Raw genomic sequence first — 14,890 nt, 5'->3', positions numbered from 1 at the left:
ATGTATGTGTGGTAAAATTTCTTTATAGTTTAGTTCAAAACTTTCTGTATGTAGCTTAGTTAGTAGGATGATTTCATTAGTTTGTATTTTTTTTATTCTCGTTCATATTCATATCTTAAGAGTTTAGATTATAATCTAATGTTTAGAGTCATTGTTGTTTAACATTTATTATGTGTTTAATAGTTAAATCTGATATTTATTGGCGTTAAATTGTTTGCTTGAATCAATATTTTTATTTTTGTCGAAGAACGAATGAAGAAAGTTTTAAATAATTAGACCACATAATAATTAGCATGTAATAGTTGATTCATTTAGCTTCGCCAAATAGGATAAAGCTTAGGCCGAATAGAAGAATTTAGGCCTATCATTAAAGAAAAAGTATTTATAAGGTAGCGAAATAAGCCATGAACTAATTCAAGACTCGTTTCAATAAGTAATAAAGTAATAATAATAAAATATGTAAATAAATAGAATACTTTGAATACTTTAGTATGCTTTAGGCGCGTGTTAACCAATCAATTATTGTAATTATGTACACGTTCGCGTGACATAATTATGATTTTCCAAATTAAAGGCAAAGTATGCGTTCGCGCGACTTTGACAAAATAATCCTTAAAAATAATAAAGTGTTATTGATTGTATACACATACGCATGACATGATCTTGACATACCAAACAAAACGAGTACACGTACGCGTGACTCATTTCAAGATAATTTCATAATCACACCATAATCAAGTAATTAAAAGCGGTAAAAGTTAAAATACACATAGGTTCTAAAATACATAATAATCCGTTAATTAAGTCAGGTATATGATTGTAAAGCGACCGTGCTAAAACCACGGAATTCGGGAGTGCCTAATACCTTCTCCCGGATTAACAAAATTCCTTACCCGGTCTTCTGTGTTCGCGGACCAATAAATAGAGTCAATTTTCTCGATTTGGGATTCTAAAATAAGCCGGTGACTTGGGACACCATAAATATTCCAAGTGGCGACTCTGAAATAAATAAATAATCCAATTTCAAATAATGTCACTTAAATTGGAAAAAAATCATATCTAAAAGAAAAAGGGGAGGTGTGACAGCGACGATGGCTGGTCCTCCTTCCGGGCCAGTCATCGACACTGTGATGATCGATGATGATGAAGAAGCTAGTGATGAGGGAGCTTCTTTACACAGAAAACAACGATCATTATCCTCACAACGGGATGCTCAACCTGTTGATGCAGTTACATCTGCCGAGGATGATGTCTCGGTACTTTGGGGAGAGTTTGATTTGGTGAAAAATGCCAACTCTGGTTCTCAATACTCTATTGTTGTACCCAGTAATACGAGGCAGAGTACTGGGTCTTTGCCATCCTTGGTTGGTGAGCACCCAACAACCAGTGCTTCCTTTGATGCAGATGTTTCCCGTTCTTCCCCCTTACCAGCTTTATCACCCCCTTCTTCGCCACCGACATCTGCTCCATCAATTCCATCTTCATTCACGCTTCTACCAACAATATCACCTCCATCGGCCACACCTGACCGTGCTGAAGGCGTTACTTTCCCACAGTCCCATGTTCATGGGAATTTGGGGCAAAATAATGCTGCCCCTTCTGAAGATCCTTAGAGGAGGAGGAACATTACCCTTTCGGTCTCTAACAGGTGCAACCTTCTTTCCCGGCCGGTGGAGCTTGCAAATTATCTTAAGCCATTGACTTTGGAGAAGGTTTGGGAAAAGATTCAGACACTCTTGGGAGAGTGTTTGTTGAATAATGCCATGCATAATGCTGCAGCGGTATGTTTCTTTCTTTCTCTTCTATATTTTTCAGCTTCTGGATGAGTTTATTTTAAGCTTTACCTCTTCTTATCTCACATGCCAATTTTCTTGCTTCCGAGGGTCTACAAAGTTTAATACGAGAGAAGGAGGAACTCTCTTCTGAATGGGATCAGCTTTTGACAGAACGAGACCAAATTGTTCTTCGCCTTTCGGAACTGGAAACCAGGGCCATTGAGGCCAATGTTTTGGAAGCCCGTTTGTAGCAAAGTGAGCAGGAAGTGGTAACCCTTAGCCAAGAAGTTGGGCCACTGAGGGCCGGTTTTGATGAAGTCAAGGCTAAATGGGCTGAGGTCCAGAATGCCATTCTTGCTGCCAATGATCGTGAGGCTGCTGCTGCTGAAAGGATAACTAATCTAGAAGCAACCTTGAATTCTAAGGCCGAAGAGCTTGCTGCCGCGGGGGCGAGACATGCCCGGTTGGAGAAGAAGTATAAGAAAACTATCGAGCACAACAGGCTCTATAGTTCAATTGTCCATGATCTCGATTTGAGTTTCCGATCTGCTAGGTCCGCCCGAGATAATCTTTTTGTCAAGATCACTCAACTCAAAGAAAAACTCAGGCACCGAGAGGCTTTCCTCGTTGTTGAAAAAACTTACGCCATGTACAGCATGAGGAGAAAGACCTTGGAAGGAGCCAAAGCTGGCATTTTTTATATTGATACCGAAATTGCTAAGGCACGTGAGCTTGAGTTGGCTGCAAAGAAAGGACTCCTAGCGCGGTCTGATGCTCCAGGTTCTTCTGATTCTGGTTCCGAGATTTCGGATACTAAAGATGAATCGAAAGGCGATGATGCTGAAGATCAAGCTGGGGCAGATGTTGAGCCATCTGTTGAACCGGCTACTGCTCCCGGGGATATGGATACTTCTCTTCCTCCCGATTCCAGTGATGATGTAGCTTAGCTTTTTCTTTCCCTATTTTTGTATTTCTTTTGGCACATTCATGTAAATGAAGACATATTTTTGCTCAAATGTTTGACCGAGTCTTACTTTTGCTTGAATGTTTATGCATATTTTCATGTATGTGGTCTCGGATGCATTTTCTTCGATGTACTTCTGTCTCCGAGAATTATCCCTTTTACATGAGAGTTTCAATAAGTATTTGCGCAAGTTTGGTTTCTGCGTCTTTTTCATATGTGGCTTTGGGTGTATTTTTTCCTCGATAGCATTTTTGGCTCCGAGGATATATTCTTCCGGAACTAGCCCTTTAACATGAGGGTTTTTATAAGTGTTTGCGCAAGTTTGGCTTCTGCGTCTTTTTTATATGCATCTTTGGGTGTATTTTTTCCCAATAGCATTTTTGGTTCCGAGGATATATTCTTTCGGAACTAACCCTTTAACATGAGAGTTTTTATAAGAGAGGGCCCTCTTATGTTTACGGTAATCTTGAAGTGGACGTCTCCTGTTCATTACGGCACTAACATTTGAAGTACTTGTTTAACTTTCAAATGACAAAATTAGCTCATTGTGTAGACAAGAAACAAGATAAAAAAAAGGATTTCATTTCATTCCTTCCGTTTTCATAGTTTACATAAGCATTTTGCTATGTAGAAAAGAAGTTGCCATGACTTGTGGCTATCTTGTATAACTTGTTTCTTCGGGGTTGGCTGTGCAGTCCTCGGTCCCGATGATTCATGGCATTCAGTGTTGCCTTGCCAGATTTTCGTTCCCGGTTGACATGGCATTCAGTGTTGCCTTGCCGGATTTTCGTTCCCGGTTGACATGGCATTCAGTGTTGCCTTGCCGGATTTTCGTTCCCGGTTGACGTGGTATTCAGTGTTGCCTTACCGGATTTTTGTTCCCGGTTGACATGGCATTCAGTGTTGCCTTGCCGGATTTTTGTTCTCGATTGATGTGACATTCAGTGTTGCCTTGTAATCATATCATTATCCCCCCAGTGTTCTAATGCGAAGAATGCGAGTTAGAACACTAGAAGTCTTGTATCTTCAAATGTTCCACCGATGAATTGCTACGTCAGCCCTTCGTTCGGTAACATATTTTTCTTTCCCCTTAGGAATTCATGCTGTCGAGCGAAATAATACATAACAATCCTCTAGTGTTTTGTGCTCATGAATGATCGTGTAACCTTTGTTCGGTAGCAAACTTAACTTCCCGGTGGAAATTTGCTACCGAAGCGAAGATTACCTTATCATCTCCGAGTGTAGACTTGTTTGTTTGCCTTGTCATAAAAGGTCTTATTACTGTTATTTTTGTAGTATGCTTGTGGTCGCTGACTCATTAAAAACCTTGCCTGAAAAAACCCAATTGGGATAAAAAGCAGAACAAAGGATAAAAGAGTGCGGCACATACTTTCCGTTTGACTATTATTTGTCAGCAGTAATATTTTTTTAGATGAGCCACTTTCCAGTTGCTGGGCAACTTGTCTCCGTTGCGGTTTTCTAACTCGTATGACCCTTTATCGATGATAGCCAAAATCCGGTAAGGGCCTTCCCATGTAGAGGCTAATTTGCCGGTGTTGAGTTCTCGGGTGTTCTGAGTCACATTCCTCAAGACCAAGTCTCCCACTTTGAAATAATAAAGGTTGGTTCTTCGATTGTAATACCACTCCATCCTCTGTTTTTGGGCTGCCATTCTGACATGTGCCAAGTCCCTGCATTCCTCAAGCAGTTCTAAGTTGATTAGTATTGCCTCGTTATTTGACTCTTCATCTGCCTACAAATACCTTAAGGTTGGTTCCCCTACTTCCACCGGTATCAAAGCTTCTGCGCCGTACACAAGGGGAAAAGGGGTTTCTTATGTGCTTGATTTGGCCGTTGTTCGGTAGGCCCATAGCACTCCAGGTAATTCTTCGGGTCAATGGCCTTTTGCTGCTTCTAACCTTTTCTTTAGGTTTTGCACAATTATTTTGTTTGTTGACTCTTCTTGGCCGTTTGCGCTTGGATGGTAAGGTGAAGAGGTAATCCTTTTTATCTTCAAATATTCGAGGAATTTTGTGACCTTTGCGCCGATAAATTGTGGCTCGTTGTCACATGCAATCTCTTTCGGTATTCCAAACCTGTAAATTATGTTTTCCCACAGGAAGTCGACCACTTCGCGTTCTTCGATCTTTTGATAAGGACCTGCTTCCACCCATTTGGAAAAATAGTCAGTTAAAATTAGAAGGAACCTTACCTTTCCAGGAGCTGGTGGTAGCGGGCCGACGATGTCCATTTTCCATTTCATGAACGGCCACAGGCACGGAACTGAATGTAGGGGTTCCGCCGGTTGATGTACTAGTGGTGTGTGGCTTTGGAATTTATCATATTTTCGTACAAATATTTTGGCATCTTGTTCCATATGGGGCCAGTAATACCCTGGTCAGACTAATTTCAGCACCAGAGAATCTGCGCCTGAATGGTTGTCGCATATCCCCTCATGGACTTTTCTCATGACATAATTGGCTTCTGATGCATCTAAGCACCGGGCCAACGGGCCTTGAAAGGATTTTCTGTACAATTGACCTTTCTTGAAGTTATAGCGTGCGGCTTTAGCGCGCAACGCTCTCGATGTTTTGGGGTCTTCGGGCAATTTTCCATGCTCGAGGTAATTAATTATCTCGTTTCTCCAGTCCTAGACCAGACTAGTTGAATTTACCTCGCAGTAACCATCTGTGTCTAAGGTTAAGTTCATCAGTTGTACTATCGTACTTGACTCCGGTCCTCGAATTTCTGTTGATGTGCCCAAATTTGCTAATGCATCTACTTCTGTGTTTTCTTCCCTCGGGATGTGGGTTATTGACCACTCCCAGAATCGTGATAATAAGGCCTGAACCTTTGCCATGTATTGTCGCATTCGCTCATCTTTGGTGTCAAAAAATCTGTATACCTGATTTACTACCAACTGTGAGCCATATTTGATTTTGACGGCTTCGGAATCGAGCCCCCGAGCCAATTCGAGCGCTGAAATCAAAGCTTCGTACTCTGCTTCATTGTTAGTCAAAGGAATCGTTCTGATAGCTTGCCTCAAGGTTTCCCCCGAAGGTGTGACTAGGACTATTCCGAGCCCGGATCCTTTCTCATTTGAAGCTCCGTCTGTGAATAAGATCCAGACTCCCGATATCGGTTCCGACACCACTATTGCCTCTTTGGCAGCAAGGGGTAATAATCCCGGACTGAAATCGGCCACGAAGTCAGGGAAGACTTGTGATTTAATCGCAGTCTTTGGCTTATATTCTATGTCGAATTTGCTCATTTGAACGGCTCATTTGGCCAATCTACCTGAGAGCTCGGGTTTATGGAGTATATTCCTCAAAGAAAATGTAGTTACCACGGCTATCGGGTGGTATTGAAAGTAGGGCCTCAGCTTCCGAGTGGCGACCACGAGAGCTAAGGCTAATTTTTCTAAATGTGGGTAGCGAGTTTCTGCTCCCATTAAAATTTTGCTAACGTAATAAGTGGGGGATTGCATAACTTTATCCTCCCGGACTAAGACTGCGCTTACCATAACTTCCGAGATCACCAGGTAGACCAGCAACGTTTCTCCTTCTTTTGGCTTTGAGAGCAACAGAAGGCTTGACAAGTATTCCTTTAATTCCTTCAAGGATTGTTGACACTCTGGCGTCTATTCGAAATTATTTTTCTTTTTGAACAGTACGAAGAAGCGATGACATTTTTCTGACGATCGGGAAATGAACCTGCTCAAAGCCGCTAATCTGCCTGTGAGTCTCTGTACTTCCTTTACATTGGATAGTTGATCCGGGATGTCCTCTATGGCCTTGATTTTGTCGGGATTTACCTCAATTCCTCTATGTGAGACCAAAAATCCTAAGAATTTACCTGATCCGACTCTGAATGCACATTTCTCGGGGTTAAGCTTCATATTATGTTCCCGCAGTGTGTCAAATATTTCTTGCAGATACCTCAGGTGGTTACCTACATCCAGAGACTTAACGAGCATATCGTCTATATATACTTCCATAGTTTTCCTATTTGTTTTTCGAACATCTTATTTACGAGTCGTTGGTAAGTGGCTCCGACGTTTTTTAGTCCGAAGGGCATTACGTTGTAACAATACGTACCAAAATTGGTTATAAACGAAGTTTTGTCCCGGTCTTGCGAGTTCATTTTTGATCTGATTGTACCCGGAATAGGCATCGAGGAAACTCATTAACTCGTGCCCGGCCGTAGCATCGATCAAAGCTTGTGAGTAAAAGAGGTAAGGATCAACTTAACCACACGACTGTCTAGGCCCCACGGTGGGCGCCAAACTGTTTACCCGGAAAATGGTACAGTTGAATTTGTTTGTGGTTTCTAGACAAATGATTCAATTTGATCCCATAAGATAATGAATTAGTCAATTTGGATGCAAGATACTTAGCTCAAATGTAGATAAAACGATAGATATGGATAGCTCGGTGATAGAATTTTCGGGCACGGTGATGATAAGAACAACAAGCTAGAGACAGAAAAATAGTATCAAGATGTTGTATTAGAAGAATTATTTGATGTCCAAAAAATTATCATTTACAATGATAGTCGAGCCTATTATTTATAGCTCAGTGGGCGTAATGGTCGGGCCCATCACTAATGACAATTATTGGAATGTGATAATGGAAACATAACGGTAAACATAAATGCCCGAATTCCTGTAATGAGCCGTTACTCTTTAATACTGTGGAATATTCTTCATTAAATGCTGCCAGGCGCAGCAAGCTTAATGCCTTTTATGGACTTACCTTTCTTAGTGACACATGGGGTAGATGTGCCCGATTTTCTATCCTCCCGGATTTGATTCCATGTGTCCCCTTCTTTGGTGGCCACGTATCGCAACATATTTTACCCAATACAACAATGGGTTTTCCTAAACCTATAGGGATTATGGGTTTCCTAAAAATATAAGGAAATAATTCAAGCCACAAAATAACATATACTATATTTAATTACCGGTAATAAAATACTCGTATTAAAATGTGTAAGTCTATTATTATTTTATGCGGGTAGAATAAAGAATAAAAATCCGTGTATTAGCAATACTAGAGTTAAACTATTTAAAGATAAAAATGCCTCTTTAAAATAATTAATTCATGTAAAAAGTTCTCTTAACTATTAATTATTGCATAATAATACTTTCATCATTAGTTACCCCATATCAATCCCTTCATTATCATTTATCACATGCTAATTTTTTATAAATAAATAATTCATGCATTACTAATTCGTGCACAATTTACTTATAAACCAAACGACCCCTAAATATCATGCGACTTTGAAGAGTATGTGACTCGGTTTTCGAGAATAATTTTAATGGCGATCAGACTCCTCTTTTCTGGAAGTCTAATGGTTTGAGGGATGTCAATTCCTTTCTCCAAAAGAAAGAGGAAAAACACAACAAAAGAGGTAAATGGTTGTTACGATGGACGATGCACAATCGATATTGCTGGGTACTGTTTGGTAGCACGATGATATATCAGGTTTTGTGTTAGGTAAGTCTTGTGGCATGAATAAGAGTTTGCAAATGAGACAAAGAAAGGGTACAGTAGATATTTCATTAAATAGTAAGTACTAGTTAACGAGGCAGATAAAAATCTATCCAAAATTTAATTGGATAAAAATCTCTCTGTCTTTATTGTTTCCTTAAAATTTAATAGTAGTGTCAAGTATGAGTCCAAACATTGACTAATTTGGTATTGGGAGATTTTCAATTGACCTAATAGAACTTCCACGATTAGAAAATAAAAATTCTTAGCTTGTAGGGATTCTTTGAGCGAAATATATAGAAATATACTTACTTTTAATATAAATGGTCCAAACTACACTAACAATTATACCTCAAATTCAAGCAAGATAGGGTCGACTATATACATGAATCATCGCTATTACTAACAAGATAGGGTCATCTTCATACCAAATAAAAATAATAGCAAAAATAAAAGCAAAAAATAAGTTAAATATATTATAAATAATAGTAATAATACTAATATTAATAATAATGTTAAAAGGTTTATATTTTTTTTACAGGCATATAAATCTATTATAAGGTCAAAGCAATAGGTTCAAAACCAACACAATAACAAGACTAAAACCTATTAGCAAATATTAATAGATAGACGGATCTAAGATTTAAGTTTTATGGTTCAAGTTGTAAAGTTTTTAGTATTGAACTCATTGTATTTTTAAAGTTATGAGTTCGTATTGCTAAATATTGCAATATTAATAAATTTTTACATATAAATTTATATTTCATATCAAAAGTATTGGATTCAGTTGAACCCGATATGCGCACTCATATCTGTGAAACTATGATGAGTAAAAATAGTGAAGGAGACGAATCCAACGAAAAGAATCATAGAGGGACAGTACGGAAATTGCAAAAGCAGAAGCACATTATACTCGTGGACTCAAATTTTCAAACCTACTACCACTGCACAACAAATGGTCATTTTGGCCCCCTGCCCAAAAATTCACAAGATCGTCAACAATACGAGTGATTATAGTAAATATTTATATTTATATAAAAAGTCACAAGATCGTCAACAATAGAATTATACACTTTTTTGTCTACAATATATAAATATTTTCTAACGCGAGCAAAAAGTGATAATACTTCAATTTTATATTAAACCCCAAATGCATCAAGGAGTGGGGCTTCTCAACTTTGTTACTTTAGTCGTGTCTCATAGACAAAAATAAATAAAATTTATTGTCTTTGTTCTTGTTATCTATTCCTTCTGTCTCACGTTAGCTGTCTTGATTTCCAAAAATAGTTATTTTAAATTATTTATCATTTTAGAAGTTCAAGACAAAATAATTATTTTTTTCTCGTTTTATCCTTACTAGTAAGATGGAGATGGTACATAAATAATAGAATACATATCTAATGATGATAGATTATGTCTTAAGACATAAATAAGGATAAAATAATCAAAAAAAATTCTATTTAATATTTTTTTAAGGGCCGTATAAAAGAGAAATATGATATATAATATGAGACGAAGCATATAAGTATATATGTTAAGGAAAATACACTATCTATAAACACTTCTTGTAACCGCGTGATAGAGAAACTAATTGAGTCAAAGGTATTATTGGAATAATAGTATAGTATCACATTGCGGTGTGATTGATTTACAAGCTAACGTGGTACTTTATTTAAAGTTTTTACACATTTACAAGCTAACGTGGTACTTTATGCAAAGTTTTTACACACAATTCCAGAAATAAAGCCAAATAAAAAGGTGATATGTGGAAGCAATGCTTTATTTTACGCCAGAGCCAACTATAGATGCAGTGCATTTATAAATGCCATTGACTTTTACTGATGATGAATTATCACAGTGTTCTAGTTAGCTTGCACACACCTCAATTAATTTTATGAAATATCTATTATTTTTCAGTAATAAAAGTATCGATTAATTTCGTACAACAATATTTAGATAAATAAGAATAAATTACCTAATATTTTTACGGTATGCTGAAATTTGAACATAAATTCTTATGATTCTCAATTTACTTTATTGACTAGTGAGCCACACTTTTGGGTGCAACTGATTGTTGTTGCTATTGGAAAAGGCTTTTCACACGTCCAGATTTACATCAAACCAGATTAATTAATTAATCAATGAAATAAGATACTTAGGTAAATGTATAATTTTGAGTAAATAATAAGTGTATTTCCCGAGTGTAAATTTATTACTCATAGTTTAATTGGTGAGTATAACATTGAGTTGGAATTTTTTTAATTTCCTAGCCGACTACCACTTTGTTTGCGGGCAATAATTTAATTCATTTCGCACATCAATTAAAGATACACATCATGACAGAAATGGAAACAGCTATATCATGATTGTACAACTATGGAATATGAAAGTTCCCAGCAAGAGTACAATTATGACAGTTAATATCTCTAATGTGCACTAAAATAATCAATCATTAACATGTACTCTCTCCGTACTTTTATGATATAGATTTTTATTTTTACTTATCATTTTACATATATTAATAGAAAATAATTTTTTTATGTTATACCACAATATTTATTATTCATTTCAAATCATTTTTTCAAATCCAATAAAATATGTATTAATTAATATGGGTATCATGATAAATTATGCACTTTATTTATTATTTCTTATGATGCGTAAAAAGTCGAAACGTGTCAAGTAAAAGTGAGACGGAAGGAGTAAATCCAATCAGAAATTGCCACATTAATTAGCTAATCAAACAATCACGTGTCATCATATTCCTTTCGCACATTCCACTGTCCCCCAAATTCCAGTAAATTCATTTTTCATTTTTATTCTCATTATTAGTATTAGTATAGTATTAATATTTATTTTATTTTATCTTTCTCCACTAATAATAAAACAACTAACGGCTTTTACCAGCTACCGTTCCTTATTAATGAGGCCCAAACAAAGGCCCACAAAATCCGCGTGGTGTAATTCAACCACCGTTCCAGGGGCACCACAGTAATTTCAATTCCCTCTTCACCCTCCCGCTATAACAATAACACACACTCTGTTTCCATTTTCATATTTATTTTATTTTTGGTGCAGTAATAAATAAATATGGAAGAGAAGAACATTAGATTTGCATGAAAATTTTGTAGGGGTAGTGCGTGTATAAATACGTACACAAAAGGGAGACGATACGATACGATACTTGACTCTCATCTTCACACGCTTTTCTCTTTCTCTCTCTAAAAAGTCTCTTCCGTTTCTCTCGTCTCCCTTTTCTTGTATTTTGGGGTTTGGATCCTTTATTTGGTTCTGGAAAATCTGTAAGCCAATTGTAATTTTCATCTTATATTTTAATTCTTGTTTGCAATTCATAACTTTGGGCTAGATCTGGTTTTTGAATGCACATATGCTTTGATTCCAATTTATTGCCATTGCAAACTTATGATTCCAGATCTGTTATGGATAAGCGAGCATGCATCGTATTGTGGACCACACATTTGAAATGCTGATGAGCAATGAGAATGTTGTGTTTTGCAGAATACTATGTTGGATCTGATGATCTGTGCTTTTTTTCTTTTCAATTTCAATTTTGTGCTGGTTTTTCTAAATCTCCATTAGTTTGTGATTTGTGACATAATTAATTGATTGATTCATAATTTAATACTGGTTTTTATAATATTGTGGTTATATTTTATTGCTGATCCAGGGAAATTATTTATTAATTCATGTATATTCACTCGCATTTTTTATCTTGCTTTTACCTACTACAACCCCCCCCCCCTTCTCCACATAGTCAGATTTATGGCATTAGGTACTTTTCAGAATCCGGGTTGTCGAACTTTTATGTTCTGGGCTTGTTTTTGGTTAATATTTTTGTCGGTGCATAGTTGCTTATTAGTTCTCAAACATTCTCTGTTGTTACCTGGTTATTAAAGAAATCATTTTTATGTCCTTTTTTCCCTTTACGCCTTCTTTTTTAAGCTTTAGGTTTGACAGTTGTTAATAGATGAAATTAATTTATTTCTTGCAGGATTTGAGTTGCTATTAAACTCTGAATATTGATTTGAAATTCGTTAGCTGAAGAAGCTGCATCAAAATGTCGACGTATACTCCTAAGAATATACTCATTACTGGGGCTGCAGGGTTTATTGCATCTCATGTTGCCAACCGCCTTGTTCGGAGTTACCCCGACTACAAAATCGTTGTGCTTGACAAGCTTGATTATTGCTCCAACCTGAAAAACCTTAATCCATCTCGATCCTCCCCTAATTTCAAGTTTGTTAAGGGAGACATTGGCAGTGCTGATCTTGTTAACTACCTTCTCATCACTGAGTCCATTGACACTATAATGCACTTTGCTGCTCAGACCCATGTTGACAACTCCTTTGGTAATAGCTTTGAGTTCACCAAGAACAACATTTATGGTACACACGTGCTATTAGAGGCTTGCAAAGTTACTGGTCAGATCAGAAGGTTTATCCATGTCAGCACGGATGAGGTTTATGGGGAGACTGATGAGGATGCCGTTGTGGGAAACCATGAAGCCTCACAACTCCTTCCTACGAACCCATATTCAGCCACAAAAGCTGGTGCTGAAATGCTTGTTATGGCATATGGGAGATCATATGGATTGCCTGTTATAACCACTAGAGGGAATAATGTGTATGGTCCCAATCAATTTCCTGAGAAGTTAATCCCAAAGTTTATCAATCTAGCCATGAGGGGGAAGCCTCTTCCTATTCACGGAGATGGTTCAAATGTTAGAAGTTATTTGTACTGTGAGGATGTTGCTGAGGCTTTCGAGGTTGTTCTTCACCGAGGAGAGGTTGGTCATGTTTATAACATTGGAACTAAGAAAGAGAGGAGGGTGATTGATGTTGCCAAAGATCTATGCAAGCTTTTTAACAAGGATCCAGATGCAAGCATTCAGTTTGTGGAGAACAGGCCCTTCAATGACCAGAGGTATTTTCTAGACGATCAGAAGTTGAAGAACTTGGGTTGGTCAGAGAGGACCACGTGGGAAGAGGGTCTGAAAAAAACCATGGACTGGTATATCAGTAATCCTGATTGGTGGGGAGATGTCTCTGGAGCATTGCTTCCCCATCCTAGAATGCTGATGATGCCTGGTGGGGTAGAGAGAGGAGCTGAAAAAGATGACTCGGGATCATCTGAGTGCTCTGGAAACTCCAACCAGACCCGGATGGTAGTTCCAGCTTCCAAGATCGGCAACCCCCCTAATAAATCACCTTATAAGTTTTTGATTTATGGTAGGACTGGTTGGATTGGTGGTCTGCTAGGCAAGCTTTGTGAGAAACAGGGAATTCCTTATGAGTATGGAAGGGGACGTCTGCAGGATCGCTCACAACTTTTGGCAGACATTCACGCTGTCAAGCCCACACATGTATTCAATGCTGCTGGTGTCACCGGTAGACCTAATGTTGATTGGTGTGAGAGTCATAAAACTGAAACAATTCGTACAAATGTTGCTGGAACTCTAAACTTGGCTGATGTTTGTAAAGAGCATGGTTTACTGATGATGAATTTTGCCACTGGTTGCATATTTGAATATGATGCTGCACACCCAGAAGGTTCTGGTATTGGATTCAAAGAGGAAGACATGCCCAATTTCGCTGGTTCTTTCTATTCAAAGACCAAGGCTATGGTAGGTACTCCTTAAGACTTATGTGGGTATTCTTTTACGAATTTTGATATTGTTTGTTTCTTTCTTCCACCAGGTAGAAGAGTTGTTGAAAGAATACGAGAATGTTTGCACCCTCAGAGTCCGGATGCCAATATCTTCAGACCTCAGCAACCCCCGTAATTTCATTACCAAGATTAGTCGCTACAATAAGGTGGTCAATATTCCCAACAGCATGACGATTTTGGATGAGCTTCTTCCAATTTCAATTGAGATGGCAAAGCGTAATCTCAGGGGCATATGGAATTTCACAAACCCCGGTGTTGTGAGCCATAATGAGATTTTGGAGATGTACAAGAAATATATAAATCCAGAATTTACATGGGCCAACTTCACGTTGGAAGAACAGGCTAAGGTAATTGTTGCAGCTCGCAGTAACAATGAGATGGATGCTTCAAAGTTGAAAAAGGAGTTCCCTGAGTTGCTGCCAATCAAAGAATCATTGGTCAAATATGTATTTGAACCAAATAGAAAAACTGCTGCATAATAAGCTTTAGGTTATTGGGAGCAGACTTCTGGTTTGGATCAATATGCTAGTTGACTTTGTATTCTAGTTTAGTCATTATTCATCATTAGCAGCCAAAATTTTCTACTGTTTAGATTCCTACCAGTGATTAGAATTCCTATGCTTGATTGTTCCTTTGGATAGGAGTTCCCCATGTATCTGTTATCAACCCTGTATGCTAAGGGGTTTATTTGTTGAATCTAATATATATGGAATTATGAATTGTTTCTTGCTCCAATTTTTAGTGTTGTTTTTCTCTTCCACATATTGAGCGGAAAGTGTCTTTGTATTTTGCTAGTATTCTAAAGGCAGAATAACTGTATGGAAGCATCTTTATTGGGCCCCAGCAATAAACAATGCATAGGGCATGTTTAGCATGGATGGTTTTAATTTGGTTTCAGTAATTTACAAGAAAATCATCTTTTACTTCTTAATAATTTACTTACTTTAATGACTTTATCAAATACGTTC

At 37.6% G+C, this 14,890-nt stretch overlaps 1 protein-coding gene across 2 annotated transcripts; it reads left to right on the top strand.

Annotated features, from left to right (window-relative positions):
- Positions 1–11,369: 11,369 nt before the first annotated feature.
- Positions 11,370–14,657, top strand: LOC104087486 (trifunctional UDP-glucose 4,6-dehydratase/UDP-4-keto-6-deoxy-D-glucose 3,5-epimerase/UDP-4-keto-L-rhamnose-reductase RHM1-like). Of its 2 annotated transcripts, none has more exons than XM_070181449.1 (3): positions 11,370–11,547; positions 12,247–13,882; positions 13,956–14,657. In XM_070181449.1, the coding sequence occupies exons 2-3, from the start codon at positions 12,313–12,315 to the stop codon at positions 14,399–14,401; spliced, it is 2,016 nt and encodes a 671-aa protein (XP_070037550.1). In that variant the 5' UTR covers positions 11,370–11,547; positions 12,247–12,312; the 3' UTR covers positions 14,402–14,657. The 2 variants fall into 2 exon arrangements, with proteins under 2 accessions (XP_070037550.1, XP_070037549.1); XM_070181448.1 differs by having other exon boundaries at positions 11,398–11,536.
- The last annotated feature ends 233 nt before the right edge of the window (positions 14,658–14,890 follow it).

Source organism: Nicotiana tomentosiformis, chromosome 7 (genome assembly GCF_000390325.3).
Source record: "Nicotiana tomentosiformis chromosome 7, ASM39032v3, whole genome shotgun sequence".
Taxonomy (NCBI): Eukaryota; Viridiplantae; Streptophyta; class Magnoliopsida; order Solanales; family Solanaceae; genus Nicotiana; species Nicotiana tomentosiformis.
Note: the sequence above shows the minus strand (reverse complement) of the source record. Positions and strands in the feature narration are given on the sequence as shown.